General features: G+C 43.4%; 1 protein-coding gene across 1 annotated transcript; it reads right to left on the bottom strand.

The window, feature by feature from the left end:
• Window positions 1-5,228: 5,228 nt before the first annotated feature.
• Window positions 5,229-20,534, bottom strand: LOC139418975 (uncharacterized). The gene is made up of 6 exons (XM_071168775.1): window positions 20,025-20,534; window positions 14,717-14,847; window positions 14,347-14,529; window positions 9,298-9,462; window positions 8,809-8,920; window positions 5,229-6,533 (listed from the first exon to the last, which is right to left on the bottom strand). The coding sequence occupies exons 1-6, from the start codon at window positions 20,314-20,316 to the stop codon at window positions 5,572-5,574; spliced, it is 1,845 nt and encodes a 614-aa protein (XP_071024876.1). The 5' UTR covers window positions 20,317-20,534; the 3' UTR covers window positions 5,229-5,571.
• Between the last annotated feature and the right edge of the window lie 441 nt (window positions 20,535-20,975).

Raw genomic sequence — 20,975 nt, 5'->3', positions numbered from 1 at the left:
CTCTTCACAAAGTTCACCTTAGAAAAGCGCTTCCCACAAGTGGGGCAGGCGTTACGGCTTGTCTCCGTCCATCCTAACGCTCGGCCTCCCACATTGTGACCCAATGACACCAGAGGGGGTAGGAGCAGGAGCCACCACCCTCAGGTGGTTTGTCTTTGAGCTCCCTCCTCTAGGCATTGTTTTGGGTGTTGTTGTTTTGTGTGCTGTGTTATAGGCTAGGTACCTCTTGTGGTGAAACCCCACCCTGACCCTGTCTGTATTTGTGGGGTACCCCTGAGGTAACTGAGTAAGGCTAGACCCAGGTCTAAGCCCTTATATGAACCCAGTCACTAGGCATTAGATGAGATCCTGAAGGAGAATACAGACTTGCTGACAGACTCCCACCAGGGGTGTCTCCCACCACTCTGTCTAAAGGCTGAAGTCCAAGGTGACCTGCTCTGTTAGTCATGGATTCTGTGGTGTTTGTATCATAGGAACAGGAGGGGCTATCTCTATCAGCCCCAGGTCCTGCTCCATCCCTGCACTGAGATTGAGGAGAAGGATCTGTGCTGCAGACTGGATCCCAGACTGGATCCTCTAGGTGAATCCCAAACCACCCCTTTGGCCCTTCCAACTCGCTCAGACGCAGGTACAGAGGACACAGAGCGGAGTGCCTCGTAAGGATCTGCAGACAGTGAGTGGGAAAGCTGCCGTTACTTGCCAACAGGTAATCAGTGGACAATAAATTAGACGAGGTACGATCACGAATATCCTACCAACGGGACATCAGAAACTGTAACATCTTATGTTTCACAGAATCGTGGCTGAATGATGACATGGATATTCAGCTAGCGGGATACACGCTGCACCGGCAGAATAGAACAGCACACTTCGGTTAGATGGGGGGGTGTCTGTGCATATTTGTAAACAACAGCTGGTGCACGAAATCTAAGGAAGTCTAGATTTTGCACGCCTGAAGTAGAGTATCTTATGATAAACTGTAGACCACACTATTTGCCAAGAGTTATTTATCCATATTTTTCGTGGCTGATTATTTACCCCACAAACAGATGCTGGCACTAAGACTGCACTGAGTCAGCTGTATAAGGAAATAAGAAAACAGGAAACCGCTCACCCAGAGGCGGCACTCCTAGTGGCCGGGGAATTTAATGCAGGGAAACTTAAATCAGTTTTACCTCATTTCTATCAACATGTTAAATGCACAACCAGAGGGTAAAAAATACGATGGCACCACATCAGTCACTGGCTTTATCAATAAGTGCATCGAGGACGTCATCCCCACAGTGTCTGTACGTACATACCCCAACCAGAAGCCATGGATTACAGGCAACATTCGCACTGAGCTAAAGGGTAGAGCTGCCGCTTTCAAGGTGCGGGACTCTAACCCGGACGCTTGTAAGAAATCCTGCTATGCCCTCCAACAAACCATCAAACTGGCAAAGCGCCAATACAGGGCTAAGATTGAATCCTACTACACCGGCTCCAATGCTTGTCTTATGTGGCAGGGCTTGCAAACTATTACAGACTACAAAAGGGAAGCACAGCCGCGACCTGCCCACTGACACGATCCTACCAGACGAGCTAAATGACTTCGATGCTCGCTTCAAGGCAAGCAACACTGAGGCATGCATGAGAGCATCAGCTGTTCCGGACGACTGTGTGATCACGCTCTCTGTAGCTCTCCGTAGCCGATCCACAACACTGGAGCCCCTCAGGGGTGTGTGCTCAGTCCCCTCCTGTACTCCCTATTCACCCACGACTGCGTGGCCAGGCACAACTCCAACACCATTATTAAGTTTGCAGATGACAACAGGGCAACAACCCAGCAGCAGGACCGCTACCTCCGCCTTTGCCCTCCAACGGCCTCCTCCACGTCTCCTGATGTACTGGCCTGTCTCCTGGTAGCGCCTCCATGCTCTGGACACTACGCTGACAGACACAGCAAACCTTCTTGCCACAGCTCGCATTGATGTGCAATCCTGGATGAGCTGCACTACCTGAGCCACTTGTGTGGGTTGTAGACTCCGTCTCATGCTACCACTAGAGTGAAAGCGCCGCCAGCATTCAAAAGTGACCAAAACATCAGCCAGGAAGCATAGGAACTGAGAAGTGGTCTGTAGTCACCACCTGCATAACCACGCCTTTATTTGGGGTGTCTTGCTAATTGCCTATAATTTTCACCTGTTGTCTATTCCATTTGCACAACAGCATATGAAATTTGTTAATCAGTGTTGCTTCCTAAGTGGACAGTTTGATTTCACAGAAGTGTGATTGACTTGGAGTTACATTGTATTGTTTAAGTGTTCCCTTTATTTTTTTGAGCAGTGTATTTCATTCAGCTTGTTCAATTGTATTCTTCATACTATAAAATAATGCCATGGAATTCTAAGCAAATCTTTTCTGAGAAATGCAATAGTGTAGCCCACTGCCAACTGGCATAGCCAAATCAGGACCTAACATGAGGACAACTCAGAGTATGCTATTCTGTAATTCTGAAAGACTACATTTTCTTCATATCATGCTTCTTTAGACCTGTCTAAAATAAATAGATTTATTGTGAAGGTGTTGGCTTTATTACATGGATTTATTAGACTTTTAAAAATGTAGATGGTCCAAAAGGTCTGCATCAGTGGTTTGTAGGGTGTAGGGTTTGTAGGGTTTGTAGAGTGTGGAAGCCAGGAGATGCTACAGTGCCTTGCGAAAGTATTCGGCCCCCTTGAACTTTGCGACCTTTTGCCACATTTCAGGCTTCAAACATAAAGATATAAAACTGTATTTTTTTGTGAAGAATCAACAACAAGTGGGACACAATCATGAAGTGGAACGACATTTATTGGATATTTCAAACTTTTTTAACAAATCAAAAACTGAAAAATTGGGCTTGCAAAATTATTCAGCCCCCTTAAGTTAATACTTTGTAGCGTCACCTTTTGCTGCGATTACAGCTGTAAGTCGCTTGGGGTATGTCTCTATCAGTTTTGCACATCGATAGACTGAAATTTTTTCCCATTCCTCCTTGCAAAACAGCTCGAGCTCAGTGAGGTTGGATGGAGAGCATTTGTGAACAGCAGTTTTCAGTTCTTTCCGCAGATTCTCGATTGGATTCAGGTCTGGACTTTGACTTGGCCATTCTAACACCTGGATATGTTTATTTTTGAACCATTCCATTGTAGATTTTGCTTTATGTTTTGGATCATTGTCTTGTTGGAAGACAAATCTCCGTCCCAGTCTCAGGTCTTTTGCAGACTCCATCAGGTTTTCTTCCAGAATGGTCCTGTATTTGGCTCCATCCATCTTCCCATCAATTTTAACCATCTTCCCTGTCCCTGCTGAAGAAAAGCAGGCCCAAACCATGATGCTGCCACCACCATGTTTGACAGTGGGGATGGTGTTCAGCTGTGTTGCTTTTACGCCAAACATAACGTTTTGCATTGTTGCCAAAAAGTTCAATTTTGGTTTCATCTGACCAGAGCACCTTCTTCCACATGTTTGGTGTGTCTCCCAGGTGGCTTGTGGCTAACTTTAAACGACACTTTTTATGGATATCTTTAAGAAATTGCTTTCTTCTTGCCACTCTTCCATAAAGGCCAGATTTGTGCAATATACGACTGATTGTTGTCCTATGGACAGAGTCTCCCACCTCTGCTGTATATCTCTGCAGTTCATCCAGAGTGATCATGGGCCTCTTGGCTGCATCTCTGATCAGTCTTCTCCTTGTATGAGCTGAAAGTTTAGAGGGACGGTCAGGTCTTGGTAGATTTGCAGTGGTCTGATACTCCTTCCATTTCAATATTATCGCTTGCACAGTGCTCCTTGGGATGTTTAAAGCTTGGGAAATCTTTTTGTATCCAAATCCGGCTTTAAACTTCTTCACAACAGTATCTCGGACCTGCCTGGTGTGTTCCTTGTTCTTCATGATGCTCTCTGCGCTTTTAACGGACCTTTGAGACTATCACAGTGCAGGTGCATTTATACAGAGACTTGATTACACACAGGTGGATTGTATTTATCATCATTAGTCATTTAGGTCAACATTGGATCAATCAGAGATCCTCACTGAACTTCTGGAGAGAGTTTGCTGCACTGAAAGTAAAGGGGCTGAATAATTTTGCACGCCCAATTTTTCAGTTTTTGATTTGTTAAAAAAGTTTGAAATATCCAATAAATGTTGTTCCACTTCATGATTGTGTCCCACTTGTTGTTGATTCTTCACAAAAAAATACAGTTTTATATCTTTATGTTTGAAGCCTGAAATGTGGCAAAAGGTCGCAAAGTTCAAGGAGGCCGAATACTTTCGCAAGGCACTGTAAATGTGTTTATGTCAATAACCACAAGACAGTTATTTGCTTGACAATCCTCGGCTGCGTGACCGCCACAGCCCTAATGACAGCCCGCTTGGAGTTACCTAAAGGACTCTCTGACCATGAGAAATAAGATTCTCTGGTCTGATGAAACCAAGATTGAACTATTTGGCCTGAATGCCAAGTGTCACGTCTGGAGGAAACCTGGCACCATCCCTACAGTGGAGCATGGTGGTGGCAGCATCATTCTGTGGGGATGTTTTTCAGCGGCAGGGATTGGGAGACTCGTCAGGATTGAGGGAAAGCTGTACAGAGCGAAGTACTGAGAGATCCTTGTTGAAAACCTGCTCCAAAGTGCTCAGTCCCTCCGACTGAGGCAAAGGTACACCTTCCAACAGGACAATAACCCTAAGCACACAGCCAAGACAACGCAGGAGTGCCTTCGGGACAAGTCTCTGAATGTCCTTGAGTGGCCAAGCTGGAGCCTGGGCTTGAACTCGATCGAACATCTCTGGAGAGACCTGAAAATAGCTGTGCATTGACACTCCCGATCCAACCTGACAGAGCTTGAGGGGATCTGCAGCGAAGAATGGGAGAAACTCCCCAAATACAGGTGTGCCAAGTTTGTAGCGTTATACCCAAGAAGACTCGAGACTGTAATCGCTGCCAAAGGTGCTTCAGTAAAGTACTGAGTAAAGGGTCTGAATACTTACGTAAATGTGATATTTCAGTTAAACAATGGTTTATAAATGTGCTAAAATTTCTAAAAACCTGTTCTTGCATTGCCATTATGGGGTATTGTGTGTAGATTGAGGGGAAATAATTATTGAATCCATTTTAGAATAAGGCTGTAACGTAACAAAATGTGGCAAAAGTCAAGGGGCCTGAATACTTTCCGAATGCACCGTATGAATACTAATCAGGATACAGTATATTAATATTTTATTTTTCATAAATGTTTTACAAATGTTAGAGTTGTTCTTACACTGACATTAAAGAGTATTTTGTGTAGATTGTTAACATAAAAAGTACAATTAAATCCACTTTAATCCCACTTTGTAACATAACAAAATGTGGAAAAAGTCAAGGGGTATGAATACTTTCTGAAGGCACTGTACAAGTCTAGATGAAAATCTGAAATCTATTACTCTTGTTATTCCAAATGCATTTGTGGATCTTTTCTGCTGACAACAAAAAATGCATATTTGTCTTTAATGCATGGTCTGATCTGAATGGCAGTAGCTATCAAGTGGAATAGTTACTTTCTATGTTATAGATGGGAATGGTTTTTCTGCTGGTGTATCCTGAGGTAGCTTCTGTCTGAGAACCTCTTCCCACAATGAGTGCAGGCGAACGGCCTCTCTCCCGTATGGACCTTCAAATGCCTCTTCAGATGGTGCTGGTGGGAGAACCTCTTCTCACAGTGAGGGCAGGTGTAGGGTTTCTCCCCTGTGTGGACCCGCTGATGCCTCTTCAGGGTGAACGAGTGGGAGAAACTGGCTCGGCACAGGTGACAGCCGAAAGGTTTCTCCCCCGTGTGCGTCCTCTGGTGGATCTCCAGCTGTTTGCGGAAATTGAAGGCTTTCCCACAGAACGAACATGAGAAGTGCTTCTCTTTGCCACCGGATATGATGATAGCGTCACCACTAATGTCATTTGTCAATGGGTTTGTGTAGCCATTTAGTGTTGAGGCACTGGCATTGTCTGAGGTCTGGTTTAACATAAGGAGAGTGTGAGGAGGACGAAGGCCAGGGAGGGTCTGTGTTTTCGCAGGGTCCATGTTCCAGTTGATAGATCCTATAGAAGGCAGGCTGAAGGCAGCACCTGTTAAGGGGTTAACCTGAGGCGTCATCAGTCGTTCTGAATCAGAACTATAGGAGCAGGACGGAGCATCGCTAGCCGAGTCTGTGTCTGTTCTCTCCCGCTGCATACGGACACGTCCCCGTCCTTGCAGACCAAATCTACGCCTCTCCCTGGTCTCAGACAGTCTGTTGTCATAGAGACTAAATTCAGGTGTTGTTTTGTGTTCGCATGTCTGTTTCTGGTTGTGGTTAACAGTGTTGTTCCCAAGTCCAGAGTTGAGGATGCTTTCCCATCCACTGGCCTCCACTATGTCGCCTCCGGTTCTGCCCTGCTCAGTGATGTTGTCCCCTAGGTCCTTGACTGCACCCGTCTGGGTCTGGGAATTCAAGATGGCTGCCCAGTCTCCCCTGTTAGCCTCCAGCCAACTACCTGCAGGGAGAGGTTACAAAATAGACTTTACAAACATGGCAGAGAACTCTACATATGGAGTATTTTTTTTTGTCAATTACCTGGTCAAGTTCATACATTATTATGTGTGTTTTGTGGATTTTTGTTTTAGGATTTTCTCCTAATCCCTGTCTACATGAAAGTATTCATAACCCTTAACTTATTTCACATTCTGTTGTTACAGCCTGAATTCAAAATGGATGAAAAAAACATCTAAAATCTCAACCGGAAGGGAGCTTAGCCCAGGCAAAACCCTAGACGAAAACCTGGTTCAGTCTGCTTTCCACCAGACACTGGGAGATTAATTTTCCTTTCGGCAGGACAATAACCTAAAACACAAGGCCAAATCTACACTGCTTACCAATAAGCACTGCTTACCAATAAGACAGTGAATGTTCCTGAGTGGCCAAGTTACAGTTTTTACTTAAATCTACTTTAAAATCTATGGTAAGACCTGAAAATTGTTGTCTAGCAATGATCAACAACCCATTTGACAGAGCTTGAAGAATTTTGCAAATATGATGCACAATTGTTACACAATCCAGGTGTGGAAAACTCTTAGAGACTTAGCCAGAAAGACTCACAGTTGTAACCGCTGCCAATGGTGCTTCTACAAAGTATTGACTCAGGGGGGTGAATACTTATGTAAATTAGATATTTCTATATTTAATTTTCAATACATTTGCTAATAAATTTTTAAAACATGTTTTCATATTATTCGGTATTGCCTTATTTCAAACAGTATGCATGTTTTGGAATATTTTATTCTGTACAGGCTTTTTACTCTGTCAATTAGGTTAGTATTGTGGAATAACTACAATGTTGTTGATACATCCTCAGTTTTCTCCTATCACAGCCATTAAACTATGTGACTGTTTTAAATTCACCATTGGCCTCATGGTGAAACCCCTGAGCGGTGTCTTTCTTCTCGGCAACTGAGTTAGGAAAGACATCTATACCTTTGTAGTGACTGTGTGTGTGTGTGTGTTTGTGTGTGTGTGTGTATATATATATATATATATATATATATATATCATCCAAAGTGTAATTAATAACTTCATGCTCAAAGGGATATTCAATGTCAACTTTTTTTTCACCAATAGGTGCTCTTCTTTGCGAGACATTGGAAAACCTCCCTGGTTGAATCTGTGTTTGAAATTCACTTCTCAACTGAGGGACCTTACAGATAATTCTATGTGTGGGGTACAGAGATGCGCTAGTCATAAAAAAATATATGTTACACACTTACTGGACACAGAGTGAGTCCATGCAACTTATGTGACTTTTAAGCAAATGTTTACTCCTGAACTTATTTAGGCTTGCCCTAACAAAGGGGTTGAATACTTATTGACTTAAGATATTTCAGCTTTTATTTTCCCCACTATGACATTGAGGTAGGTGACAGGAGGAGAGCGCATAGATGCGAGTAGGAATTATACAACGAGCAAATGATCATGCTTTTTGTATGTGGCTGCTATGAAAGTGAACTGTGTTTGCGGTGATCAGGAGTGTATTCATTCAGCTGATTCTGTTGAAAAGCATTTCTTAAACGGAACGGGAATAAACATAACTAAATTTGGCAAATAGAAACTCTCATTTGCAAATGTAGGACTAATGACTACACCCTAGATCAGCTAGATGCAGGCACGAGTGTGCAAGGCGGTATTGAATGTGTCAACTGTCTTAATGACTAATTTTTCTCTTGACCTTTTGTAGCAACCTCATGATGGGTATAGAGGAAATTTGAGTATCATGTAGTATCCTAAACCTGTCGATGTTACATTGTGCTCGATGAATGGAATATGAATGACAGTCATTCAATATGCTCTAATAAGGTGTTAAGGCCATGCTCTGGCACTGACCACCACTGTTGTGAATACTTACCGAAGGCACTGCATCTATCTACCTGCATCTACCTCAAATACTCCAGTATCCGGTTACATTGTACATTTGGTACCTGCACTGACCCTGTATACAGCTTCCTCTCTTATTTCTCTCTTTAAAAAAAAAAAAAAAAAAATGTTTTCTTTATTAGTTATACTATTTGATATTGAATACTGCACTGTTGGGTTGGGCTTGCAAGTTAAGCATTTCACTATACTTGTGCATTCGACATATGCAACTTGAAACTTTTGAAGGTAAACATAACTTGTATTGATTTCATTTTATGAATGAAGAAAAAAATAATAGCCAGGCTTATCACTATTCCCATTGAATATCTATTACTGTATGTAGGCTATATGTATTTCTCCCTTACCTTGATCCCCCATCTTTAGTCCACTCAGCAGATCAATACTCTCTGGTCCGTCTTCTATTGTCTCATCTTTGACTAGCAGCAGATCAGGCTTCCCATCCTCCATGTCTACTGACTAAGAAATACAGAGTGAGAGGATGTTGGATCAAGAAATCTGATATTAGCACCCTACTATGGAGCATCTTCTGATTGGGCAATGGAGGATTGCTATGTAACATGTAAATGTAATGCTATTACACTCTTTAATGGTTTGATAATTGTAAGGAATGGTTCCACACTTAAGACAAAATTAATCAAGACCTGGGCCCGTATCCATAAAGAGTCTCAAAATAGAATTGCTGATCGAGGATCAAGTCCCCACCAGTCTATATAATCTTATTCAGTATGATTGAAAAGGCTAAAATGATCCTATATCCGCACTAATACTCGGAGTGGCTTTGTGGATACAAACCCTGACCTAACACCATTAAGACAGTAGTTCAGTGGGCTCACTTCAGTGAGACTGTATATGGTCCTGTGCTGCTCAGCTGGTTCCTCTGTGGGTTCAGGAGGTGGTGTAGTCTGGTTGTCCTCCATGACCATGGTCAACTCAGGGTTTTCCAGACCCTCCTCACACCCCTCCTCCTTCACCAGCAGCACCTCTGGACCCTCCTCCTCCTGGAAGAGACAGGTGATACAGATTACACAGACATACACTCCCTCAGGTACGTACACACAGATAATAAACACACTTTCAACATGGAGTGTTTACCCATCCCCACTACGTTTGAGTCCTATACTGTAGTTACAGAATGACTTCATTGCTGTTAAACTCATCATGTTGGACAAAAATATGATGATGTGGATGAATGAGTCAGCTATAATAAGTCAGACAAACCTGACTAACCTATGTTGACGTGTACAGTAGGTGTTTGTTATTGTGTGGGTATGTGTAGGTAGATTTAGTAAGTGTATATTGGTTATAAAGCACTATTGGGTGTATGCAGAATAGGGTGATATCAAATGTGATGTATACTAAAGAGAGATTCAATGAAAGTCCGAATGAAAAGTCCCATTTTGTATTTATTATTAAACAAACAAAGTTTTAAATCCACCATGTGAAAATCACACACATCAACAAAGAAATCTGCATGAACTTGATAGACTGCATTAATTTTCTCATTAAAAGTGTCTTGGGAAAGAAATAAAGCAGTTGAATGGAAGTAATGAAATAGGCATGTGAACATATAGCCTACACAGTACAAACACAATATATAACAGACATTTTAGGCTTATATACGGAACAAAAATATGCACACAGCAGTTCATAAAAGGAAATCAGTCAAATGAAATAAATTCATTAGGCCCTAATCAATGGATTTCACATGACTGGGAATACAGATATGCATCTGTTGGTCAAAGATATCTTTAAAAAAAAGCAGAGTGTGGATCAGAAAACCAGTCAGTATTTGGTGTGACCACCATTTGCCTCATGCAGCATGACACATCTCCTTCACATAGTGTTGATCAGGCTGTTGACTGAGGCCTGTGGAATGTTGTCCCACTGCTCTTCAATGGCTGTGCGAAGTTGCTGGATATTAGCGGGAACTGGAACACGCTGTCGTACACGTCGATCCAGAACATCCCAAACATCCTCAATGGTTGACATGTCTGGTGAGTATGCAGGCCAAGGACAAACTGGTGCATTATCATGCTGAAATGGCAGCAGATGAATGGCAAGACAATTGGCCTGTGCATTCAAATTGCCATCGATAAATGCAATTGTGTTCGTTGGCCGTAGCTTATGTCTGCCCATACCATCAGCCCACCGTCACCATGGGGCATTCTGTTCACAATCATGACATCAGCAAACCGCTGAGGCAGCTTATGGTAGAGAAGTGAACATTCAATTGGTAACAGCTCAGGTGGACATTCCTGCAGTCAGCATGCCAATTGCACGCGCCCTCAAAACTTGAGACATCTGGGCTTCCAGAGTGACGCAGCGGTCTAAGGCACTGGATAGAAGTGCTAAAGGTGCTATTACAGACTCGGGTTCATTCCCAGGCTGTGCCAAAACCGGCGGGAGTCCCATAGGACGGCAAACAATTGGCCCAGCGTCGTCGGGGTTAGGGGAGGGTTTGGCCGGGGAGGCTTTACTTGGCTCATCGTGCTTTAGCGACTCCATGTGGTGGAACGGGCGCCTGCAGGCTGACAGTTGAACAGTGTTTCCTCCGACACATTGGTACAGCTGGGTTCCGGGTTAAGCTGGCGGGTGTTAAGGAGCGCGGTTAGGCGGGGACGTAGGACTCAACCTTCGCCTCCTGAGTCCGTTGGGGAATTCAAGCAATGAGACTAGATCGAAATTGGTGAGAAAAAGTGGGGTAAAATACACACAAAAAAATTAATCTGGCATTGAGACATCTGTGACATTGTGTTGTGTGACAAAACAGCACATTTTAAAATGACCTTTTATTGTCCCCAGTACAAGGTGCACCTGTGTAATGATCATGCTGTTTAATCAGTTTCTTGATATGCCATACTTGTCAGGTGGATGGGTTATCTTGGCAGAGGAGAAATACTCACTAACAGGGATGTAAACACATTTGTGCACATCATTTGAGAGAAATTACCTTTTTGTGCATATGGTAAAGTTCTGGTAGCTTCAGCTCATGAAACATGGGACCAACACTTTACATGTTGCATTTATATTTTTGTTCAGTGTATATATGTATATACAGTGCATTCAGAAAGCATTCAGATCGCTCAACGTTTTGTTACATTTCAGCCTTATTTTAAAATTGATTAAAAAAAAAGAATTCCCTCATCAATCTACACACAACACCCCATAATGTCAAAGCAAAAACAGGTTTTTAGAATGTTTGCAAATTCAGACCCTTTGCTATGAGACTCAAAATTGAGCTCGGGTGCATCCTGTTTCCATTGATCACCCTTGAGATGTTTCTACAAATTGATTGGAGTCCACCTGTGGTAAATTCAATTGATTAGACATGATTTGGAAAGGCACACACCGGTCTATATAAAGGTCCCACAGTTGACAGTCCATGTCAAAGCAAAAATCAAGCCATGAGGTCTAAGAAATTGTCCGTAGAGCTCCGAGACAGGATTGTGTCGAGGAACAGATCTGGGGAAGGGGACCAAAAAATGTCTGCAGTGTTGAAGGTTCCCAAGAACACAGTGGCCTCCATCATTCTTAAATGGAAGAAGTTGGGAACCACCAAGACTCTTCCTAAAGCTGGCCACCTGGCCAAATTGAGCAATCGGGGGAGAAGGGCCTTGGTCAGGGAGGTGACCAAGAACCCGATGGTCACTCTGACAGAGCAGCAGAGTTCCTCTGTGGAGGTGGGAGAAACTTCCAGAAGGACAACCATCTCCGCAGCACTCCACCAATCAGGCTTTTATAGTAGAGTGGCCAGACTGAAGCCACTCCCCAATAAAAGGCACATGACAGCTCACTTTGAGTTTGCCAAGGGGCACCTAAAGGACTGACCATGAGAAACAAGATTCTCTGGTCTGATGAAACCAAGATTGAACTCTTTGGCCTGAATGCCAAGTGTCACGTCTGGAGGAAACCTGGCACAATCCCTACTGTGAAGCATGGTGGTGGAAGCATCATGCTGTGGGGATGTTTTTCAGCAGCAGGCAGGGATTGGGAGACCAGTCAGGATCGAGGGAAAGATGAACGGAGCAAAGTACAGAGAGATTCTTGATGAAAACCTGCTCCAGAGCGCTCAGGTCCTCAGACTGGGGCGAAGGTTCACCTTCTAAGAGGACAACAACCCTAAGGACATAGCCAAGAGTGGCTTCGGGACAAGTCTCTGAATGTCCTTGAGTAACCCAACCAGGGCCCAGACTTGAACCCAGTTGAACATCCCTGGAGAGACCTGAACACTCCAATCCAACCTTACAACACTTGAGGATCTGTAAAGAAGAATGGAAGAATCTCCCCAAATACAGGTGTGCCAAGCTTGTAGCGTCATATCCAGGAAGACTCAAGGATGTAATTGCTGCCAAAGGTGCTTCGACAAAGAACTGAGTAAAGGATCTGAATACTTATGTAAATGTGATATTTCAGTTTATTTTTTATTTAGTCAAACTATTTTTATTTAGTCAAACTATTTTTATTTAGTCAAACTATTTTTGCTTTGTCATTATGGGGTATTCTGTGTAGATTGATGAGGAAAAATATTTAATCCATTTTAGAATAAGGCTGTAAAGTAACAAAATGTGGACTAAGTCAAGGGGTCTGAATACTTTCCATATGCATTGTATCACACAATGTCTGGATGTAATATTTACACAGGAATATTCAACACTGCAATATGTTACTCTCGTTACTCTAAACGCGTCTGCTGACATTAATTAAAATGTATTTTTGTCTTTAATGCAAGGTTAGATCTAAGTGTCAGAGGCTATCGAGTGGAATAGTTACTTTCTATGTTATAGAGTGGAATGTTTTTTCTGCTGGTGTATCCTAAGGCATCTCCTCTCTGAGAACCTTTTCACACAGTGCGTACAGGCAAATGGCCTTTCTCCCGTGTGGACCTTCAGGTGCATCTTTAGGTTGCCAGCCTGGGTGAAGCGCATGTGACACTGGGTACAGCTGAAGGGTTTCTCCCCTGTGTGAACCCTCTGGTGCCTCTTCAGGTCACCAGCCTGGGTGAAGCACATGTGACACTGGACACAGCTGAAGGGTTTCTCCCCTGTGTGGACCCTCTGGTGCCTCTTCAGGTTGCCAGCCTCAGCAAAGTGCATATGACACTGGGTACAGCTGAAGGGTTTCACCCCTGTGTGGACCCTCTGGTGGATCTCTACCTTCTGTGGGCAATTGAAGCCTTCGTTACAGAACATGCAGAGGAACTGCTTCTCTTTACTATCGCCTGATTTTGCTCCACCTCCCAAAACCTTGGCCCTTTGGTCATTTGAGTTCAAAACCTGTTCGAAAAGGTCCCGGCTCTGTGAATCGAAAGGCCCCATCGAAATGGACACTGGGTCACGTTCCCTGAACGTGTGTAAAGGGGAGTGGGTTGCGATATTTGGATTTGTCTCTAAGATTTCCCTGTAATCTAAGAAATCTCTGCCCTGTGAGTGTCCATCTCCTAAGCGAGTCTCGTCTACATTCCATGTCAGAGGAGCCTCGCCCTTCACTTTGACAGTCCTCTCATCGACTATAACCTCCCCTTTCTTATCTAGGCAGCCTTCAGAGTACACACTACTACTGTACCGGTTCCTGTCCCCTCTAGACAGATCAGTCTGTGTCTCTAAACCCAAGGGCATGTTGCCAGGGTCCATCTCTGTAGTGTAAGAACATGACAGATCATTGCCAGTCTCTAACGCGTCACCTGAGTCCCGATGCGAATGAACCATCCTAAGGCTTGGGTTACCATAAAGTAAATACTCTGAGCCAGGTACAGGACAGCCCAGTGGTCCCAGTTTCTCTGGGTCTGATCTGTGGTCAGGTCCTGTGCGTAAGAACCTTTGTGTTACAATTAAAGTCTCGGTGTCTTTCTCTGACTTGAGGACGGCATTCAGCGTTCCACTGACCTCCGTGATGCTGCATAGGGCCATAGGCTGGGGCGCGGTGACGAGGTCCTCCGTGGCTAGAGGGGGCGCCACTCCAGCCGCTCCAGTCTGAATGTCTCTGCTGTGTTGTGGGTCGTCTCCTTCAGTCCTTTCCTGCTTGACCAAAGACGATCCTCCAGGACCTGCAGCCTCTGCATCTGCAGACTGACACAAGAAGAGAGGAGGTGATTACCAGTACATGAGTTGAATTGGATAACAATGTCATAGGGAAGTCTCACAAGCTCCCCTATGGCAGATAAATCAGGATGTACATGTAAGCAAGTGAATAGCTAAGAGGAGCCTTTCTGAAATAAAACAGGCCACATTTTTTATGTTACACTATGACACTAACCTCGATCACAATAACATGCTGGTTTGAGATTCCACTCCCCTCATCTATAGGTATGGGTTGGTCATCTCTCCATGTTTTGTGTCCTGCAGGCTTCACAAAGCTCATGTGGCCTCCAGTGAGATGTCCTTCACCTAAGAGAGTTATTGGGGAGAAAAATGGGTGGTTATGTTTTATAATAATACAATTGCTCAGAGAAATAGATTTTGTTCAACAAGTAATAAATACAATTCTCAAAAAGGGTAGGGGTCCACATTATTGACACTCCTGTTTTTAATACCTTTCAATACTTCACCTTGTGAGGATGTCAGGGGGCATGGAACTAAAGCCCTGTTCACACTGCAGGCCTTAATGCTCAAATCAGTTTAGTTTTCAAATCTGTTTTGGAACTCTGACTGTCCAAACAGCAAGTTACAAATGGCCAAATTCAGACAGCAGTCATTTACTGTCATGGCTACGCCAGTTGTCATAGTAACGACGGGTGTGTGCGCAGTTTTGTAGGCTGATTGGTGGTGGTGCACATGGTTCCTATCACTCAGAAGTTATGTAGCAAGCTAAGGTGACAACAATGCCTGCTATGGACGTTTCCCAGTTGCTTTGAATGTTCAAAATCATAGTGTAAGAAAACTTAAAGATCCAACTTTCAAAACGAGTCCTTTTTGGCTAGTCACAGCAGTCAACTAGCTAGCTAGCTACAACATGTTATTGTCAAAACTGTCAACAGAGTAGCTTGCAGGCAACAAGGTGTGCTAAATAAGTCTAAAAACCACTTGAGGGAAAATAAATCAGATTTGACTGTTCGCATGGACAGGAATCAGATTTGTATGGCTTGAAATATATGATTCCATGATCTTTTTGGCTGTTCAGACTGCAGGAAAAAGAACTGATTGAAATTAGATATGCCAACAAACAAAAAATTTGCATGACTTCAAACTGCCATTGTAATATAGGGTGGTAGATCTTTGATGTTATGGCTCTGTTTTGCTTCCACTGGTCCTGGTGCCCTTGTAATGGTCAATGGCATAATGAACTTTACTCAGTATCAGGATATTTTTTCCAAAAACCTGGTTGCCTCTGTCAGGAGACTAAAACTTGACAGCAAATGGATCTTCCAGCAAGATAATAACCCCAAGCAAACATCAAAATCCACAAAGAAATGGTTAATTGCAATGGCCATCTCAGTCTCCGGACTTAAAACCTATTAAAAACATAGTTTGAATTGAAGAAGGCAGTCCATAAGTGCAGACGAAGGATATCAAGATTTTGGAAGGATTCTGTATGGAGGAGGAATGGTCTACAGCCTTGTTCACAGTAGGTATGGGGTTATTTTCTGCTCGTGCATCCTCATTTCAACTTCAAACCCACCATTTTAATGTCGTCCAAAAAATGTAAACACCTGGAGTTTGCTAAACAGCATTGTAAATTGGATTGGAAGCTGTGCTTTGGTCGGATGACTAGACCACCAGTGGTGGTGAAAATAATATAAATTCCTCCTCCAAAAAAGTCATACAATATAGCTCAGTATTTGAATAATTTATTTTACAGTCCTTTTTCTCATCGTTATCAAGGGTTTCAATAATATCGGACTCCTCTGTATCTCCAAGGTAAATGTGCAGTTTTATAGCTAATCTCATGGTATTTTACGCATTTTGCTCATTTCAAGCTAATTTCCTGCAATTCTACCCATTTGCTATGGTTTATAACCTGTTCATATGCTATCTGGCGGGGGTTGACCTCCAGGGGACCCACAACCAATGTTCCCTCTAAGATGCGCACCTCCTCCAGGAATGCTGCTCTGGGCATGTGGCAGCAGTGTGTTGGAGGGAGGTTCCTAGGTGTGAGAAGTGTGCAGAAGGGCATGAGACAAAGGAATGTGTAGCATTGGGGAAAGTGGTGGTATGTGTTAATTGTAGGGGTGCCCATGGGACTGGGGATCAGAAATGTCCTGTGCGAGAGAGGCAGTTTGAGGTTTCCAGGGTTAGAGTAGTGCAGAAGTTGTCATATGCTGAGGCAGTGAAGAAAGTAGAGGAAGATGGGTCAAGGGGGAGGGATCCTGAGAGGAGTGGTGTGAGTAGTAGATATGTACCAGTACAGAGGGATAGGCCAACAAGTAATATGTTTCAGTAAGATTAGATTTTTAGCATTTATAGAACAGATTATAGTTATCAACTGTACTGCACGGATGGAACGTAAGTCACAGAAAATTGAGGTTGTGGTGGCAGCTGCAGAGAGGTATTTGGGTGTGCGAGACTTGACATCAGAAGAGTTACAGGGTGTGTTGAGTGGTGGTGTCCCATCCTTCCAGGTTGTTGGCCTGAGGTAGGACTAAATAGTTTTAAATAGTGGAGTAGGGTGGTGTTTTTTTGTGAGTGTAGTGTTCGAAGGTAGGGTTATTATTTATTTATTCATTCAAGCACTGTATAAGGGAGTTGTACTTCAGTCTAGTAGGTGGCAGTAATGCAACATTGATTGGTTGCCAACAGCCGTTAAAACTCATCGAAGGACTGCTGCTCAGAAGAAATGCCAGGCCTCTGCAGAGACCAAGAGATTTAACTTCACTGAGTTCACCCCATTACTTTGCACTATATAAATCCATGTTTTTTCTGTGATCGAATCAACATTATAAATCAGCCCCTTTTCAATGCAACAAACCAAAACGAATCTAACTTTACAAGACTGAGTTTGTGATTTTGTTGTAGGCAGAGCCAGAGCGCAACGGAGTAGAATTCTATTGGCGGGGTAGCTAGCCTACGAGCGGTCTTTCAAACATACAAGTGAATGCACTTTTCAGATCAGAGATTATTGCCGCGTGTGTGCACATTAGTTGATATTCCTTGCTCATTGGCGAGTTATTAGGCCAGTTATATACAGGGCTGGGAGTAAGAGATTACAAAAATCGGTAACTAATCTGTTACATTACCAGCAAAAATATTGTAATCAGATTAGATACTTTTGATACTTCGAGGATTACTTTTAAATTCAAAAGGATGTTTGCGAGAGAAAAAATTGCATTCCTGTTTTCTCAATGACATTCAAATCAGCATTGATAAAGTCGCAAGTTTAAGTTTGTTCCACCTGAGTGAGTCTGACCACAAATCAGAGACCACTATGATGACACACCAAATGTGTTTGATGGATCCCGGGAAAAGAGCAGAAATAGGCTTTTGTAGGCTTCCAATGGTGCGACTGCTGTCGGCATCCAAAGATTATCCAATTTGAAGGTAAGGATGACAGCAGTGGTGTAGTCTATGGCGATATGTATATGACTTATTATTGATATCTACATAGCGCATTGATGTGAATCCCTGTCTCCTAGAGATGAAGGTACTTTGGTGCGAAAAGTGCAAATCAATCCCAGAACAACAGCAAAGGGCCTTATGAAGATGCTGGAGGAAATAGGTAAAAAAATATCGACATCCACAGTAAAATGACTCCTATATCGACTCAGCAAGGAAGAAGCCACTGCTGCAAACCGCCATAAAAAAGCCAGACTACGGTTTGCAACTGCACATGGGGACAAACAGCATACTTTTTGGAGAAATATCCTCTGGTCTGATATAGAACTGTTTAGCCATAATGACCATCGTTATGTTTGGAGGATAAAGGGGGAGGCTTGCAAGCCGAAGAACACCATCCCAACCGTGAAGCACGGGGGTGGCAGCATCATGTTGTGGGGGTGCTTTGCTGCAGGAGGAACTGGTGCACTTCACAACATAGATGGCATCATGAGGTAGGAAAATGATGTGGATATATTGAAGCAACATCTCAAGACATCAGTCAGGAAGTTAAAGCTTGGTCACAGATGGGTCTTCCAAATGGACAATGACCCCAAGCATACTTCCAAAGTTGTGGCAAAATGGCTTAAGGACAACAGGCAAGGTATTGGAGTGGCCATCACAAAGCCCTGACCTCAATCCTATAGACAATTTGTGGGCAGAACTGAGAAAGTGTGTGTGAGCAAGGAAGCCTACGAACCTGACTCAGTTACACCAGCTCTGTCAGGAGGAATGGGCCAAAATTCACACAACTTATTGTGGAAGGCTACCCGAAACGTTTGACTCAAGTTAAACCATTTAAAGGCAATGCTACCAAATACTAATTGGGTGTATGTAAACTTCTGACCCACTGGGAATGTGACGAAAGAAATAAAAGCTGAAATAAATAATTTGCTCTACAATTATTCTGACATTTCAGTCTTAAAATAAAGTGGTGATCCTAACTGACCTAAAACAGGGAATTTTTACTGGGATTAAATGTCAGGAATTGTGAAAGTTAGTTTAAATGTATTTGGCTAAGGTGTATGTAAACTTCCGACTTCAACTGTATATGTAGGCTTGCATTGAACACCACATATAGGCTATATTATAAAAATCAAAAGCTATTTCTGGGGCCTCCCGAGTGGCACAGAGGTTTAAGGCATTGCATCGCAGTGCTAGAGAGTTCACTCCAGATCCGAGTTTGATCCCAGGCTGTGTCGCAGCCAGCCGCAACCGGGAGACCCATGAGACGGCGCACAATTGGCCTTGCGTCGTCCGGGTTAGGGGTGGGTTTGGCCGGCTGGGATGTCCTTGTCCCATCGCGCGCTAGAGACTCCTTGAGGCCGGGCGCATGCACGCTGACTTCAGGTCGCCAGCTGTACAGTGTTTCCTCCGACATATTGGTGCTGCTGGCTTCCAGGTTAAGCGAGCAGTGTGTCAAGAAGCAGTGCAGCTTGGTGGGGTCTGTGTCAGTGCTGTGTGTAAGTTGACTATGCAAGCAATTTGGAATTTAACACATTGTTTCTTATTAAAACGGGAAGCGATGCAGTCGGTCTCTCCTCAACTCTTAGACAAGAGAGGCTAGCATGCATAGTATTGAAATTAGCCCTCTGATTACAGTGGAGAGCAAAATGTGCTGCTCTGTTCTTGGCCAGCTGCATGTTAAAATTTGCTCAATGCTGACTTTCATATGCTATCTGGGGGAGGTCGGGGACACATGCGCTGTGTAACACTTATAATAAATTCTTGACATACTATTTATTGATTATGTTCCATGCATCACATTATTTTAATTGAGCATGACAATAGGAAATTCAGTAAATCAAAAATCTGGTTAGAATATTGTCTTGCTGCAAGAAGTATTTGTTATTAATTGACCTGCCTGGTAAAATAAACGTAACATGGAAAGAAATGCACGGCAGCTAGCTAAGTAATCAGGGGAAGTTTGGCACACTATCCAAAAATTGACCAAGACCCAACTCTGGGTAAGACATCTGAACACATGCGCAGAGGGGAACGGGACGACAGGCCCCACAGCCTTCTGCTAAATGTACCTCTTGCCATTCCTCTGTATCGGTCGAGGATCTTGACACTACTGGGACGGCTGGCGAGGACGCGCTCTCGCGTTGTCCTCTCTGCGCGCTCCCGTGTCACCTTCAGTTCAAGTAGCTGTAGTTTCCTCCGCAATGCCCTGTTTTCTTTCTGGCTTTGAGTAATTTCCAAACGAACCACCGCATAGTCGTCATCTACGAGTTTACAGATTTCTGCAACGGCTGCATTTGCTAGCACCTCCATGATGGAGGCTATTTGAGTGTGAAAAACCATAACAGAGTTACAGGTAGCCATTGTTAGCTAACGTTAGCTGCTAGCTAGCGTTAACTATATCAACCAAGTCCTGTCTTCAACGCTAATTAAACACTACCCGGGGTACATAAGTGATGCTGTGCAGTTAAATTAATCATATTTTGAGTTCCAAGGTGTTAATAAATGTCTAAATAACAAAAGAAACGCTAACGTGGAAAGCGTTCTTGGTCACTGTTCACTTCCGTCTACTACTTCTTCGTGTGGTTTTCCGGCAGACTATACGCTTTGTTGCGTATTGCTGCCTTTCACAGTTCGGAAAGTGCATTGCACATTTGTACAAAAAAAACTTAAAAGGGGGGAGAAGTTGGGGGGAGCGGGGGTCGAGTCGAAGCAATTGCACCACCGTTTATTCCATATTAGAGCGCCCCCATTATACCTCGATGTGTAGAGCTCGCCAGCTGGTAGTCCTAAAAAACGGAACGAATTACCTCTGGTTCATTCAGCCATTCCTATGGGGAAAGGCTTAGGAGGTTTTGTTCTCTGAGGTAATATCAGTTAGTTAACATGACCTTTATGAATTATGAAGCCTTTGTGCTTTTTTTAAATTACATAAGTGCTTTAAAAAAATCACAAATATTGATGGTATAAAATTAGATTTAGGTAAGAATGTCTTATTTTACCAGCCACGTTTCGAGCATTAC

This window comes from Oncorhynchus clarkii, chromosome 10 (assembly GCF_045791955.1).
Source record: "Oncorhynchus clarkii lewisi isolate Uvic-CL-2024 chromosome 10, UVic_Ocla_1.0, whole genome shotgun sequence".
NCBI lineage: Eukaryota > Metazoa > Chordata > Actinopteri > Salmoniformes > Salmonidae > Oncorhynchus > Oncorhynchus clarkii.
The sequence above is the reverse complement of the archived record's forward strand: the minus strand, read 5'-3'. Positions and strand labels throughout refer to the sequence as shown.